This window comes from Somniosus microcephalus, chromosome 5 (assembly GCF_052327205.1).
Source record: "Somniosus microcephalus isolate GS21.2 chromosome 5, FLI_Smic_1.0, whole genome shotgun sequence".
NCBI lineage: Eukaryota > Metazoa > Chordata > Chondrichthyes > Squaliformes > Somniosidae > Somniosus > Somniosus microcephalus.
Genome location: NC_140991.1, coordinates 271,752,061 through 271,766,154, shown reverse-complemented (window position 1 = coordinate 271,766,154; position 14,094 = coordinate 271,752,061). Strand labels below are relative to the sequence as shown.

At 42.7% G+C, this 14,094-nt stretch overlaps 1 protein-coding gene across 6 annotated transcripts in view; it reads left to right on the top strand.

Moving 5' to 3' along the window:
* The window catches only part of LOC147117722 (doublecortin domain-containing protein 2-like), a 365,165-nt gene that overhangs the window by 315,516 nt on the left and 35,555 nt on the right, over positions 1-14,094 (top strand). For 5 of the 6 annotated variants that reach the window (XM_085988936.1, XM_085988935.1, XM_085988940.1 and 2 more), the window contains exon 9: positions 7,121-7,195. The exons of the other annotated variant lie outside the window; for it this stretch is intronic. In XM_085988936.1, coding sequence (XP_085845062.1) covers positions 7,121-7,195 — 75 coding nt within the window. The remainder of the gene's footprint in view (positions 1-7,120; positions 7,196-14,094) is intronic. 6 annotated transcript variants of the gene reach the window in all.

Sequence of the window (14,094 nt, the reverse complement as noted above, 5' to 3'; positions counted from 1 at the left end):
AACTGTGAGGTTATGCACTTTGGCAGAAAAAATCAAAGAGCAAGTTATTATCTAAATGGAAAGAAACTGCAAAGTGCTACAGTACAAAGGGATCTGGGGGTCCTGGTGCATGAAACACAGAAGGTTAGTATGCAGGTACAGCAGGTGATCAGGAAGGCCAATGGAATCTTGGCTTTTATTGCAAGGGGGATGGAGTATAAAAGCAGGGAAGCCTTGCTGCAGTTATACAGGGTACTGGTGAGGCCACACCTGGAATATTGCGTGCAGTTTTGGTTTCCATATTTAAGAAAAGATATACTTGCTCTCGAGGCAGTTCAGAGAAGGTTCACTCGGTTGATTCCGGAGATGAGGGGGTTGACTTATGAGGAAAGGTTGAGTAGGTTGGGCCTCTACTCATTGGAATTCAGAAGAATGAGAGGCGATCTTATCGAAACATATAAGATTGTGAGGGGGCTTGATCGGGTGGATGCGGAAAGGGTGTTTCCACTGATGGGTGAGACTAGAACTAGGGGGCATAATCTTAGAATAAGGGGCTGCCCTTTCAAAACTGAGATGAGGAGAAACTTCTTCACTCAGAGGGTAGTAAATCTATGGAATTTGCTACCCCAGAGAGCTGTGGAAGCGGCGACACTAAATAAATTTAAAATGGAGATAGACCGTTTCCTAGCTGATAAGGGAATTAGGGTTTACGGGGAGCGGGCAGGGAAGTGGACGTGAGTCTAGGTTTGGATCAGCCATGATCCTATTGAATGGCGGAGCAGGCCCGAGGGGCCGTATGGCCTACTCCTGCTCCTACTTCTTATGTTCTTATACAAAGGTGTCCTTGCTTCAAATCCTTCATCAACTATGCAATTTCACTAATAAACCTAAAGCTCATAGTAAACAGGAAGCTACATGCAGCTTCTTAGCTTTCAGGATGTGCTCCTGTTGAAATAGTTTTACTTGAAGTCAAATGAATAGGCTTATGAGCCACTGGTCGGCTAATTTGTTTGAGGGTAGCAAGGCCCATCATTTCTGTACTCTCTAATATTGCATCAGACTGCGTGACTGGCAGCATGATTGGGCGCTAGAGATAGATACAGCAAGCCGTCAGTGCCAGTTCTGAGTAATGACATCCTAACTCCTGTAAGGTCCATGATGTAATGATATCAGCAAATAGTGATGATATTTGTCTGTGTTTGATTACTTATGCCTTACAGCATATTTGTCTGTGTTTTTGATTACTTGTGCCTGACCAGCAGAGGTCATGTGAGAGACAAGCAGTCCAGAGGAGTTTTACTTTCAGTTTCATTCTAGATGCATCACAGCATAGTGTGTTCTGTAAAAAGCTGTAGAAAGTCTTGAACAAGACTTTAGATTAAACAACATTCTCTTTCAGAAATGAGTCTTTATTGAACCCAAAAAGAAATCAAAACACATGATATTTGCTGATGAGCAATTTGGCCATCTTCAACATTCATGTTCATCAGAATGATCATGGGAATGATTCCATTTTGCGATTCCACATTTTATACATCGTTGTGCAGCTTGAATTCCAAGGACTGCATTTTACTATTTTAGAAATATTTATGAGTCAAATCTTCTCAGAAACCAATTCCTGGATAGTTTGTTATATTCTAAGCATCTCTTGTCAGTAAATTTTCCTAACCGTCTGATGAAGATTATTAATCGGCTTTCAGTTATGAGCTGCATTTTCTAAGTACTCAATCTTTGAATAGTTTGAGGTATCCTAAAGGTGGGGAGGTGAGGGGCGGGGTTGGTTGGTGGTTGTTTGGCTGTAATCTCCAATTAAGATGATTTAACTTGAAGAAAAATCTCACTGTTTAACCATTAATTTTTTTTTGTTGCTAATATGTTAATGAATGATTTTCTTCTTATGTTTACTCACAGTCTGAAATCAAATTTTGGTCTTGAACGACTCCCCGTCTTTACACCCATATTTTTCCTTGATTAACTAATAGAGCTGCTTTGCGGAGATTTTTAATTCACATCAGCGCTAAACAATCTTCACAGGTTTCGATGAATTGCAAGAACATCTTGTTCCTTCTCACGAGAACAAGTACACAGTGTGTGGCTTGCACCTTCAGCTTTTACTGCTCTTACTGCCTCTGGGTTGCCATGGTGTTCATTTGTGAAGTCATGTGACCTAAACTACTCAACTGTGAAGCGGTGTTGTGATGTGGACCCTGATTTGTGAGCCCACACAAGCTCTCCAAATTGCTTGAGATTGGGTGAGGTTATGCCACAGACCCGAGAGACAGAATATATTGATCAGGCAAAAAAGTCAAGACTTTGGAAATGTGCAACTGCCTTCTACCAATGCAGATGCCACAATATCACAGGCTTTTTAAGTGCTTGTATCAAAATATGTTAATTTTTTCAATTGTAGGCCATACATTTTTACTAATGCTCCCCCTCCCAAAATTCAGATTTTCACAAGATTCAAAATCAGTTTAAAATAAATTAGAAAGCGATGTGACCTTCCACAGGTTTGAATGTAAAAGTATAGTTTGCAGCACCTGCCAGTAAAGGAGAGCAATAGGGGCCCTTCAAACAGTAGGATCGTCTCACTTAATGTATAATGTATATTCAGTGAGAAAGAAAGACTCGAAGAGAAGGCTGAACCAACCATGGCTAACCAAGGAAGTGAAGGATGGTATCAAATTGAAAGAAAAGGCATACAATGTTGCAAAGATTAGTGGTAGGCCAGAAGATTCGGAACATTTTTAGAAACCAGCAAAGGATGATTTAAAATTAATAGAGGGAGAAAATAGCTTATGAGAGTAAACTGGCAAGAAATATAAAAACTGACAGTAAGAGCTTCTACAAGTACATAAAAAGTAAGAGAGTAGCTAAAATAAACATTGGTTGGTTAGAGGACGAGTCTGGTCAAATAATAATGGGAAACAAGGAAATGGCAGAGGCATTGAACAAGTATTTTGTATCTGTCTTCACAGTAGAGGACACTAAAAACATCCCAGTAATAGTAGAAAATCAAGGGGCAAAAGGGAGGGAGGAACTTAAAACTATCATTAGAGAAAAAGTGCTCGGCAAACTTATGGGTCTAAAGGCTGACAAGTCCCCTGGACCTGATGGCCTGCATCCTAGGGTCTTAAAAAAAAGTGACTACAGAGATAGTGGATGCATTGGTTGTAATCTTCCAAAATTCCCTTGACTCTGGAAAAGTCTCTGCGGATTGGAAAACCGCAAATGTAACGCTCTTATTCAACAAAGGAGGGAGACAGAAAGCAAGAAACTATAGGCCAGTTAGCCTAACATTAATCATTGGCAAAATGCACAAATCCATTATTAAGGAAGTAGTAGCAGGGCATTTAGAAAATCATAATACAATCAAACAGAGTCAACATGGTTTTATGAAAGGGAAATCGTGTTTGACAAATTTACTAGAGTTCTTTGATGAGGTAATGAGCAGGGTGGATAAAGGGGAACCAGTAGATGTAGTATATTTGGATTTCCAAAAGGCATTCGACAAGGTGCCACATAAAAGGTTACTGCATAAGATAAGAGCTCATGGTATTGGAGGTAATATATTAGATTGGATAGAGAATTGGCTAACTAACAGAAAACAGAGAGTCGGGATAAATGGGTCATTTTCAGGATGGCAATCTGTAACGAGTGGGGTGCCACAGGGATCAGTGCTGGGACCTCAACTATTTTCAATCTATATTAATGACTTGGATGAAGGAAGCGAGTGTATTGTAGCCAAATTTGCAGACGAAACAAAGATAAGTAGGTTAGCAAGTTGTGAGGAGGACATAAAGTCTGCAAAGGGATATAGATAGGTTAAGTGAGTGGGCAAGAATTTGGCAGATGAAGTATAATGTGGGAAAATGTGAGGTTATCAACTTTGGTAGGAAGAATAGAAAAGAAAAATATTATTTAAATGGAGAAAGACTACAGAATGCGGCGGTACAGAAGGATTTGGGTGACCTCATACATGAAACACAAAAAGTTAACATGCAGGTGCAGCAAGTAATTAGGAAGGCAAACGGAATGATGGCCTTTGTTTCAAGGGGGATAGCGTATAAAAGTAGGGAAGTCTTGCTACAGCTGTACAGGGTGCTGGCGAGACCACACCTAGAGTACTGTGTACAGTTTTGGTCCCCTTATTTAAGGAGGGATATACTTGCATTGGAGGCAGTTCAGAGAAAGTTCACTGGGATGGAAGGGTTGTCTTATGAGGAAAGGTTGAGCAGGTTGGGCCATACTCATTGGAGTTTAGAAGAATGAGGGGTGATCTTATTGAAACATATAAGATTCTAAGGGGGTTGGACAGGGTAGATGCTGAAAGGATGTTTCCCCTCGTCAGGGAATCTAGAACGAGGGGGCATAGTCTCAGAATAAGTGGTCGATGAAGAGGAATTTCTTCTTTCAGAGGGTTGTGAATCTTTGGAATTCTTTACCCCAGAGAGCCGTGGAAGCTGAGTCATTGAATATATTCAAGGCTGAGATAGACAGATTTTTGAGCAACAGGGGAGTCAAGGGTCATGGGGAGAAGGCAGGAAAGTGGAGTTGAGGCCAAAATCAGATCAGTCATGATCTCATTTAATGGCGGAGCAGGCTCGAGGGGCCGAATGGCCTGCTCCTTCTCCTATTTCGTATGTTCTTATAATGTGTCAGATGCTTTTTATATTTCATTAGAAAGGATGATTTTGTAACTCCCAAACAATGCTGCTTTATATAGCTTGAGTTTATGACTAATTCACCATGTTTAACAAATTTGCACAAGGAATAATTTTATGAAACGCGGTCCAGGTACGTTTTTTTCTACCTTACCCCATAGTCATATTTGTCCAGACTGTGCATTTAGATGGCCCGTCCCTCGCACTATTTGATAACCTCATAACCGAATCAGAGAGCGCGTCCCAACACTGATGTCAAGGTCATCAGGAACAGCCTGACATTTATCCTGTACTCTTATATGCATATTGTAATCCTGTTCCTGACTTATTTGTTCTCAACTTTCTTATACTTACATACTGCACAGTATAATTACTATAATATGCTAGTGAATGGCCTGTGGGTTTGCCCCAGACAGTTGATGAATGCAAGTTTTTTAATATGCAAGAAATCGAGTGACAGAGTTGGGGAAGAGACTTCAGAAACTCAATCTAAAGCACCGCCTAGTGGCCACATCCTGTACTACACCGTGACGGCTGATATGGGAAAATTGAATAGACAATATTGACGTAACAATTTACAATGGTAAACATTGACAAAATAAAGTGATCAAAAATTGTGACAAGATGGAAGGTTTGTGGACAGGGAGTGTAATATACACATTATTGACCTGTTCATAGGAACAGCACGGTGGCATAGTGGTTAGCACTGTTGCCTCACAGCGCCAGGGACCCGGGTTCGAATCCAGCCTCGGGCGACTGTCTGTGTGGAGTTTGCACATTCTCCCCGTGTTTGCGTGGGTTTTCTCCAGTTTCCTCCGACAGTCCAAAGATGTGCGGATTAGGTTGATTGGCTATGATAAATTGACTCTTAGTGTTAGGGGGATTAAATACGTGGGGTTACGGGGATCGGGTGGGATATGTGTCGGTGCAGGCTCGATGGGCCGAAATGGCCTCTATCTGCATTGTGGGGTTTCTGTGATTCTGTGATAGCAACATAGAAGATAGGAGCAGGAGTAGGCCATTCAGCCCCTCGAGCCTGCTCCGCCATTTAATGAGATCATGGCTGATCATCCAAATTCAGTACCCTGTCCCTGCTTTCTCCCCATATCCCTGGATCCCTTTAGCCTTAAGAAATATATCTAACTCCTTCTTGAATATATTTAATGAATTGGCCTCAACTGCCTTTTGTGGTAGAGAATTCCACAGGTTCACCACTCTCTGGGTGAAGAAATTCCTCCTCATCTCTGTCCTAAATGGCTTACCCATTATCATTAGACTGTGACCCCTGGTTCTGGACTCCCTCGCCATCGGGAACATCCTTCCTGCATCTAGTCTGTCTAGTCCTGTTAGAATTTTATAAGTTTCAATGAGATCCCCTCTCATTCTTCTAAACTCCAGTGAATATAAGCCCAATCGACCGAATCTCTCCTCATATGTCATTCCTGCCATCCCAGGTATCAGTCTGGTGAATCTTCGCTGCATTCCCTCCATGGCAAGAACATCCTTCCTCAGATAAGGCAACCAAAACTGCACACAATACTCAAGATGTGGTCTCACCAAAGCCCTGTACAACTGCAGCAAGACATCCTTGCTCCTGTACTCGAATCCTCTCGCTATGAAGGCCAACATACCATTTGCCTTCTTAACCACCTGCTCCATCAGCATGCTTACCTTTAGCGACTGGTGCACAAGGACACCCAGGTTTCGTTGCACTTCCCCTTCTCCCAATCTATTGCCGTTCAGATAATAATCCGCCTTCCTGTTTTTGCCACCACCTTGCATTTATCCACATTATACTGCATCTGCCCAATCACCCAACCTATCCAAATCATATTGGAGTTTCTTTGCATCCTCCTAACGGCACGCACGCCCACCCAGCTTTGTGTCGTCTGCAAACTTGGAGATATTACATCTAGTTCCCTCGTCTAGATCATTAATATATATTGTGAATAGCTGGGGTCCTAGCACCAATCCCTGCGGTACCCCACTAGTCACTGCCTGCCACTCAGAAAAAGACTCGTTTATTCCAACTCTTTGCTTCCTGTCTGCCAACCAGTTCTCTATCCAAGTCAGTACCTTACCCCCAATCCCATGTGCTTTAACTTTACACGCTAATCTCTTATGCGGGACCTTATCGAAAGCCTTCTGAAAGTCCAAATACACCACATCCACTGGTTCTCCCTTATCTATTCTACCAGTTACATCCTCAAAAAATTCCAGTAGATTAGTCAAGCATGATTTACCTTTTGTAAATCCATGTTGACTTTATCCGATCCTGTCACTGTTTTCCAAGTGCTCTGCTATTACAATATAACGATTTATTTTATGTCCCACTTAAGTTGCTCATTGAAGGATAGGAGTGTTATGCACAATATATCCGACTGCTAAAATGAAGTTATGTCATTTTAAAAGCTCAAAGTTTAGTTGTTGTTAAGTAAGCAGTGGATGAGCTCGTTTAGAGTTTAATTGCTGTTCAGGTTGCAGGTCAAAAGCCTACCATCAGCGGGAAACTCGAGCGGCAGAGCGGGACTATAAAAGGCTCCAGAGACCAGGTAAGGCCTCAGAGCGTCGGCGGGAAACTCGAGCGGCAGAGCGGGGCTATAAAAGGCTCCAGAGACCAGGTAAGGCCTAATAATCTCCGAACTCGGAACTCAAAGGGAAGGAGAGAGGTAAAAAATAATCGAAGTGTGACATCACCAGAAAGCAGGTAAGTGATTGGTTGGTGAGTATTTCTCTCTTTTTAAACATAAACTCTGTGGTTTATAGTTTCTAAGGTGTGATATTCATCATCTAAAATCGGGGCAGAGAGTATTTAAAAATAATATTAATAAATTTAATTAATTACATAGAATGGGAGAGCAGGTGATGCGTTGCTGCTGCAATATGTGGGAGCTGGTGGATACCATTGATGCTCACGGTGATCACATTTGCAGTAAGTGCAGGCTGCTCGAGGAATTCCGGCTCCGTGTTGATGAGCTGGAATCCGAGCTTCAAACACTGAGACACATCAGGGAGGGGGAGAGTTACCTGGACTCTGTGTTTCAGGAGGTAGTCACACCAATTAGAGTAATTAATGCAGATGTAGTCCGTGGCCAGGGACAGGATGGTGTGACTAGAAGTGAGGCAAGTACGGGGATCCAGGAGGTAGTGTTGGAGGAGCCGCAGCCCTTGCTCTTGTCCAACAGGTTCGAGGCTCTTACTCCCTGTGAGGATGGGAACGGGGACTGCGGGGAGGATGAGCAACCTGGCCACAGCACCGTGGAGCAGGGGGCCATTCAAGTGGGGGGAGTTAAAAGAAATGTTGTAGTGGTAGGGGATAGTATCATTAGGGGGATAGATAGGGTTCTTTGCAGCCGAGAGCGAGAGTCCTGAAGGCTGTGTTGCCTGCCCGGTGCCAGGGTTAAGGACATCTCCTCTGGGCTGGAGAGAAACTTGGAGTGGGAGGGGGAGGATCCGGTTGTCGTGGTCCATGTTGGTACCAATGACATAGATAGGACAAGGAAAGAGGTTCTGCTGAGGGAGTTTGAGCAGCTAGGGGCCAAATTAAAAAGCAGAACCACAAGGGTAATAATCTCTGGATTACTACCTAAGCCACGTGCAAATTTGGCTAGGGTAAATAAAATCAGAGAGTTAAATGCATGGCTCAAAGACTGGTGTGGGAGAAATGGGTTTTGCTTCTTGGGACACTGGCATCAGTACTGGGACGGGAGAGAGCTGTTCCGTTGGGACGGACTTCACTTGGCCAGTGCTGGGACTAGAATCCTGGCGAATCGAATAACTAGGGCTGTAGAGAGGGCTTTAAACTAATTAGTGGGGGGGAGGTTTTAAGAGAGCGAAAAATAAAAATGACAGCGGAGAAGGCAATAGAGCAAGGTAGCAGTTGGGGAATTAAAAACCAGAGCGTGTCAGGAAGGGACAGAATGTATAATGATAAAGGTAAAGTAGTAAAAGGGGTAAAAGCAGGAATAAATTGTCAGAAAACATATTTGAAAGTTCTTTATCTGAATGCACGCAGCATTCGTAACAAAATAGACGAGTTGACGGTACAATTAACTACACATGGGTATGATCTGGTGGCCATTACGGAAACATGGCTGCAAGATGTTCATGACTGGGAACTAAACATACAAGGGTATTTGACAATTAGGAAGGACAGACAGGAAGGAAAGGGAGGTGGGGTTGCTATGTTAGTCAAGGATGGAATCACTGCAATAGTCAGAAATGATATTGGCTCAAAGGATCAGGATAGTGAAACAGTTTGGGTGGAGATAAGGAATAATAAGGGGAAAAAGTCACTAGTGGGCGTAGTCTATAGGCCTCCTAACAGTTGCAACTCTGTTGGTCGGAGTATAAATCAGGAAATAGTTGGGGCTTGTAATAAGGGAACAGCTATAATCATGGGTGATTTTAACTTTCATATTGACTGGACTAATCAAATTGGGCATGGCAACCTTGAGGAAGAGTTCATAGAGTGTATTAGGGACGGGCTCCTTGAGCTGTATGTAACTGAACCAACAAGGGGGCAGGCAATCTTAGATCTGGTCCTAAGTAATGAGACAGGATTAATAAAAAATGTCCTAGTAAAGGATCCCCTTGGAATGAGTGACCATAATATGGTTGAATTCCAAATTCAGTTTGAGGGTGAGAGAGTTGGATCTCAAACCAGCGTACTGAGCTTAAATAAAGGAGACTATGAAGGTATGAGAGTAGAATTGACTGAAGTGGACTGGGAAAACAGATTAAAGTGTAAGACAGTACAAGAGCAGTGGTCTACATTCAAGGAGATATTTCACATCTTTCAAGATAAATATATTCCACTGAGGAAAAAGGGGAGTAAAAGAAAAGACAGCCATCTGTGGCTTAGTAAAGTAATAAAGGATACTGTCCGACTGAAAACAAGGGCATATAAAGTAGCCAAATCTAGTGGGAGGATAGAAGATTGGGAAGCATTTAAAAGCCAGCAAACAATAACTAAAAGATTAATTAAGAAAGGGAAGATAGATTATGAAAGTAAACTAGCAAAAAATATAAAAACAGATAGCAAGAGTTTCTACAGCTATATAAAAAGAAAAAGGGTGGCTAAAGTGAACGTTGGTCCCTTAGAGGATGGGACCGGGAAACTAGTGGTGGGGAACATGGAGATGCTGAACAAATATTTTGTATCAGTCTTTACATTAGAGGACACTAAAAATATCCCAACACTGGACAAACAGGGGGCAATGGGGGGGCGGGGGGGGAGGAGCTAAACACGATTAAAATCACTAAGGAGATGGTACTCGGTAAAATAATGGGACTTAAGGCAGATAAATCCCCCGGACCTGATGGCCTACAACCTAGGGTCTTGAGAGAAGTGGCGGTAGGGATTGTGGATGCATTGGTGATTATTTTCCAGAACTCCCTGGACTCAGGAAAGGTCCCGGCAGATTGGAAAACTGCTAATGTAATGCCCTTATTTAAGAAGGGATGTAGACAAAAAGCTGGAAACTATAGACCAGTTAGCCTAACATCTGTGGTTGGCAAAATGTTGGAGTCCATTATTAAGGAAACAGTAACAGAGCATTTGGATAAACATAATTTAATAGGACAGAGTCAGCACGGTTTTATGAAGGGGAAGTCATGTTTGACAAATTTGCTCGAATTCTTTGAGGACGTAACATACAGGGTGGATAAAGGGGAACCAGTGGATGTAGTGTATTTGGACTTCCAAAAGGCATTTGACAAGGTTCCACACAAAAGATTACTGATCAAGATAAAAAATCACGGGATTGGGGGTAATATACTGGCATGGGTGGAAGATTGGCTATCTAACAGAAAACAAAGAGTTGGGATAAATGGTTCATTCTCAGGATGGCAATCAGTAACTAGTGGTGTTCCGCAGGGGTCAGTGCTGGGACCCCAACTCTTTACAATCTATATTAACGATTTGGAGGAAGGGACCGAGTGCAACGTATCCAAGTTTGCCGACGATACAAAGATGGGAGGGAAAGCAGTGAGTGAGGAGGACATAAAAAACCTGCAAAAGGATATAGACAGGCTAAGTGAATGGGCAGAGATTTGACAGATGGAATATAATATTGGAAAGTGTGAGGTTATGCACTTTGGCAGAAAAAATCAAAGAGCAAGTTATTATCTAAATGGAGAGAAACTGCAAAGTGCTACATTACAAAGGGATCTGGGGGTCCTGGTGCATGAAACACAAAAAGTTATTATGCAGGTGCAGCAGGTGATCAGGAAGGCCAATGGAATCTTGGCTTTTATTGCAAGGGGGATGGAGTATAAAAACAGGGAGGTCTTGCTGCAGTTATACAGGGTATTGGTGAGACCACACCTGGAATACTGCGTGCAGTTTTGGTTTCCATATTTAAGAAAATATATACTTGCTCTCGAGGCGGTTCAGAGAAGGTTCACTCGGTTGATTCTGGAGATGAGGGGTTGACGTATGAGGAAAGGCTGAGTAGGTTGGGCCTCTACTCATTGGAGTTCAGAAGAATGAGAGGCGATCTTATCGAAACATATAAGATTGTGAGAGGGCTTGATCGGGTTGATGCGGTGAGGATGTTTCCACTGATGGGTGAGACTAGAACTAGGGGGCATAATCTTAGAATAAGGGGCTGCCTTTTCAAAACTGAGATGAGGAGGAACTTCTTCACTCAGAGGGTAGTAAATCTATAGAATTTGCTACCCCAGAGAGCTGTGGAAGCTGCAACATTAAATAAATTTAAAACAGAGATAGACAGTTTCCTAGCAGACAAGGGAATTAGGGGTTACGGGGAGCGGGCAGGGAAGTGGACGTGAGTCTAGATTCAGATCAGCCATGATCCTATTGAATGGCGGAGCAGGCCCGAGGGGCCGTATGACCTACTCCTGCTCCTGCTTCTTATGTTCTTATGTCCTTTTTTAAAGCATGGTTGGTAAAGTCAATGCAGAGGCTGCAGACGTTCTGACAATGGTAGTTTCTGGTTTGGAGTTTCTCTACATTCCAAATGACAGCCTTTATTTCTATGTACCTTTAAATGTGACATGGAAATTTGAGTGTGATTGAGAAGTGTGATGTACAGCAAATGGGCACTAGATGTACTATTTTACTGTTATAGGTATAATCATATATTAATTTCTTTTTATAAAATCCATATACATAATACTTATTCCGAAAGAGTTGGGAGTCAATTTCCAAAAGCTAAATATTCTTAGGAGATTTTACTTGTGGTTGGTACACAGAACATATTTACCAATGTTCTGGCTTTCCCAGATGAATAATGATATTTTTCTCACCGTTACAAATATGTGAGTATTTTGAATATCCCTGCCATTCATTTTTATTACTAATGCCATTCCTTACCAAACATTTAAATTAGAAATTACTGTTACATAAAAAAGGCATGAGCCTGCCCCCACTTATTGGGCCAGAAATTCGCGGCCAGAAGCGTGAGTACGGTCGGGGTACTCACGCATTTGGCCGTTGGAAATGCCGGCGTTCAGCAGGAACAGCGCATGCGGGGAACGCCGGCATTTCCAGACCCGAGGTCTATTCACAGCGCATGCGACTGCACAGGCAGCGCTTGCGCAGTGAACTTTGTGGATTTCAATGATGGATTCAGTGAGGGTAAGTCCTTAGAAGTTACACTTGAAAAAAGCAAGTGTAAAGTTGTTCATTGGCTGCGGAGGAAGATATATTTTATCGTGGAGCTTCTGAAATGCAATATTTTTGTTTGGGAAAGGGAGGGAAGTTATTTTAAGAAATTTTAAGTAAGTTTTAAAGTTAAAATTTTTTTTTTTTTTTTTTAAAAGGGTTTTCAGAACGGTAGGTAGAAGGAGCAATTGTGGCTGTGTGAATGGAATGTGAGAATGAGTTATGTATGTATGTCCACATATATTCCTTTACGTATATGTATGTATGTTTTATATTCCTTTACTAATGTGTATGAATGTATGTTTTTAATTATGATTTTCCAATAAGTTACTTTCTCTGAAAGTCATAATTAAATAATACATTCATACACATAAGTAAAGGAATATATACATAACACGCAAAGGAATATATACAGACATACATACTTTCAGAAGCTCCACGATAATAAATATCTTCCTCTGGAGCAACTGTACCCATGCTTTTTTCATGTGTAAGTTGTAATGACTTGACCTCACTGAAAGCATTAATGAAAGCGGCGAATTATACTGCGCACGTGCTGCCTGTGCAGTCGCACGCGTTCTGCCTCTGAACCCCTTCGTTCAGAGGACAGGAAATGCCGGTTTTCCCCACATGCACTGTGCATGCTGAAAACCGGCATTTCATCCGGCCAGATGCGTAAGTACCCCGACCGTACTCGCGCATTTGGAAGGGAATTACTGGGCCAACATTTTACATGTCAATAAAATGAAAAATTTAACAATTGCACGACTTGGACCCTCAGTCGCAGATGCGAGGGGGCAAGGAGGTGCATTGCGCAAGAGGTCATCATCGTACGTATCCTCACACTGTTCCCTTTGGGGAACTGTATGAAGTGGTGGAAGGATTTATGGCCGTGATTAACGCTCATTCCGTGACCGTAACCATCTTTGAACCAGCCATTAGGGTGGTTAGTCCTATGGCGGGAGGGTTTTACGGGCTCCCACAACCCATCTGAGGCGGGGGGGCCACCAACACCCACGGACGCAAGTATCCCGCTGGATGTCCACCCAGAATTTAAAGTTGGAGCTCCGACTCCACTTGCCGGGACTGTCTGGAGTGGGGTTCAAAACCCTACTCCTTCTGGCCCAGCGGCGGGGATGCTTACTGCTACGCAAAAGGCCCACTCCGCACAAAAGGTGACACCCATACGTTTCCTGCGCCTTTTCCCTCCCCGTGACTGGAGCCCTATGCTGCCATTTCACGTTGCTAATCGGATTGGGCCTTTGTCATAGCGGTAGGATCCCCGCCGCTGGGCCAGATCAGGGTAGGGTTTCGAACCCCGCTCCAGACAGTCCCGGCAAGTGGAGTCGGAGCTCCGGCTCTAAATTCTGGGTTGACATCCAGTGGGATATTTGCGTCCGTGGGTGTGGGTGGCCCCCCCTCCTTGTATAGCTTGTGGGAGCCCGTAAAACCCTCCCGCCATAGGACTAACCGCCCTAATGGCTGGTTCAAAGATGGTTACGGTCACGGAATGAGCGTTAATCATGGCCATAAATCCTTCCACCACTTCATACAGTTCCCCAAAGGGAACAGTGTGAAGACACGTATGACGACGACATTGCTAAATAAATAAATGGAATTAAAAAATTCTTTTAGGGCTTTTAAAAGTCTTTAAATTGCTTTAATTCTCTTTAAAACTACTTCAGATTACTCAAAATAATGTAAACATTTTAAAAAGTTTATAAAAGTTACCAAAATCTTCAAAAAACTTCCAAAAACCTATTTAAACTGCTGCTTTGCATGTAAAAATGCTTAGCAGCTTGACAGAAACATTGGGGGCGT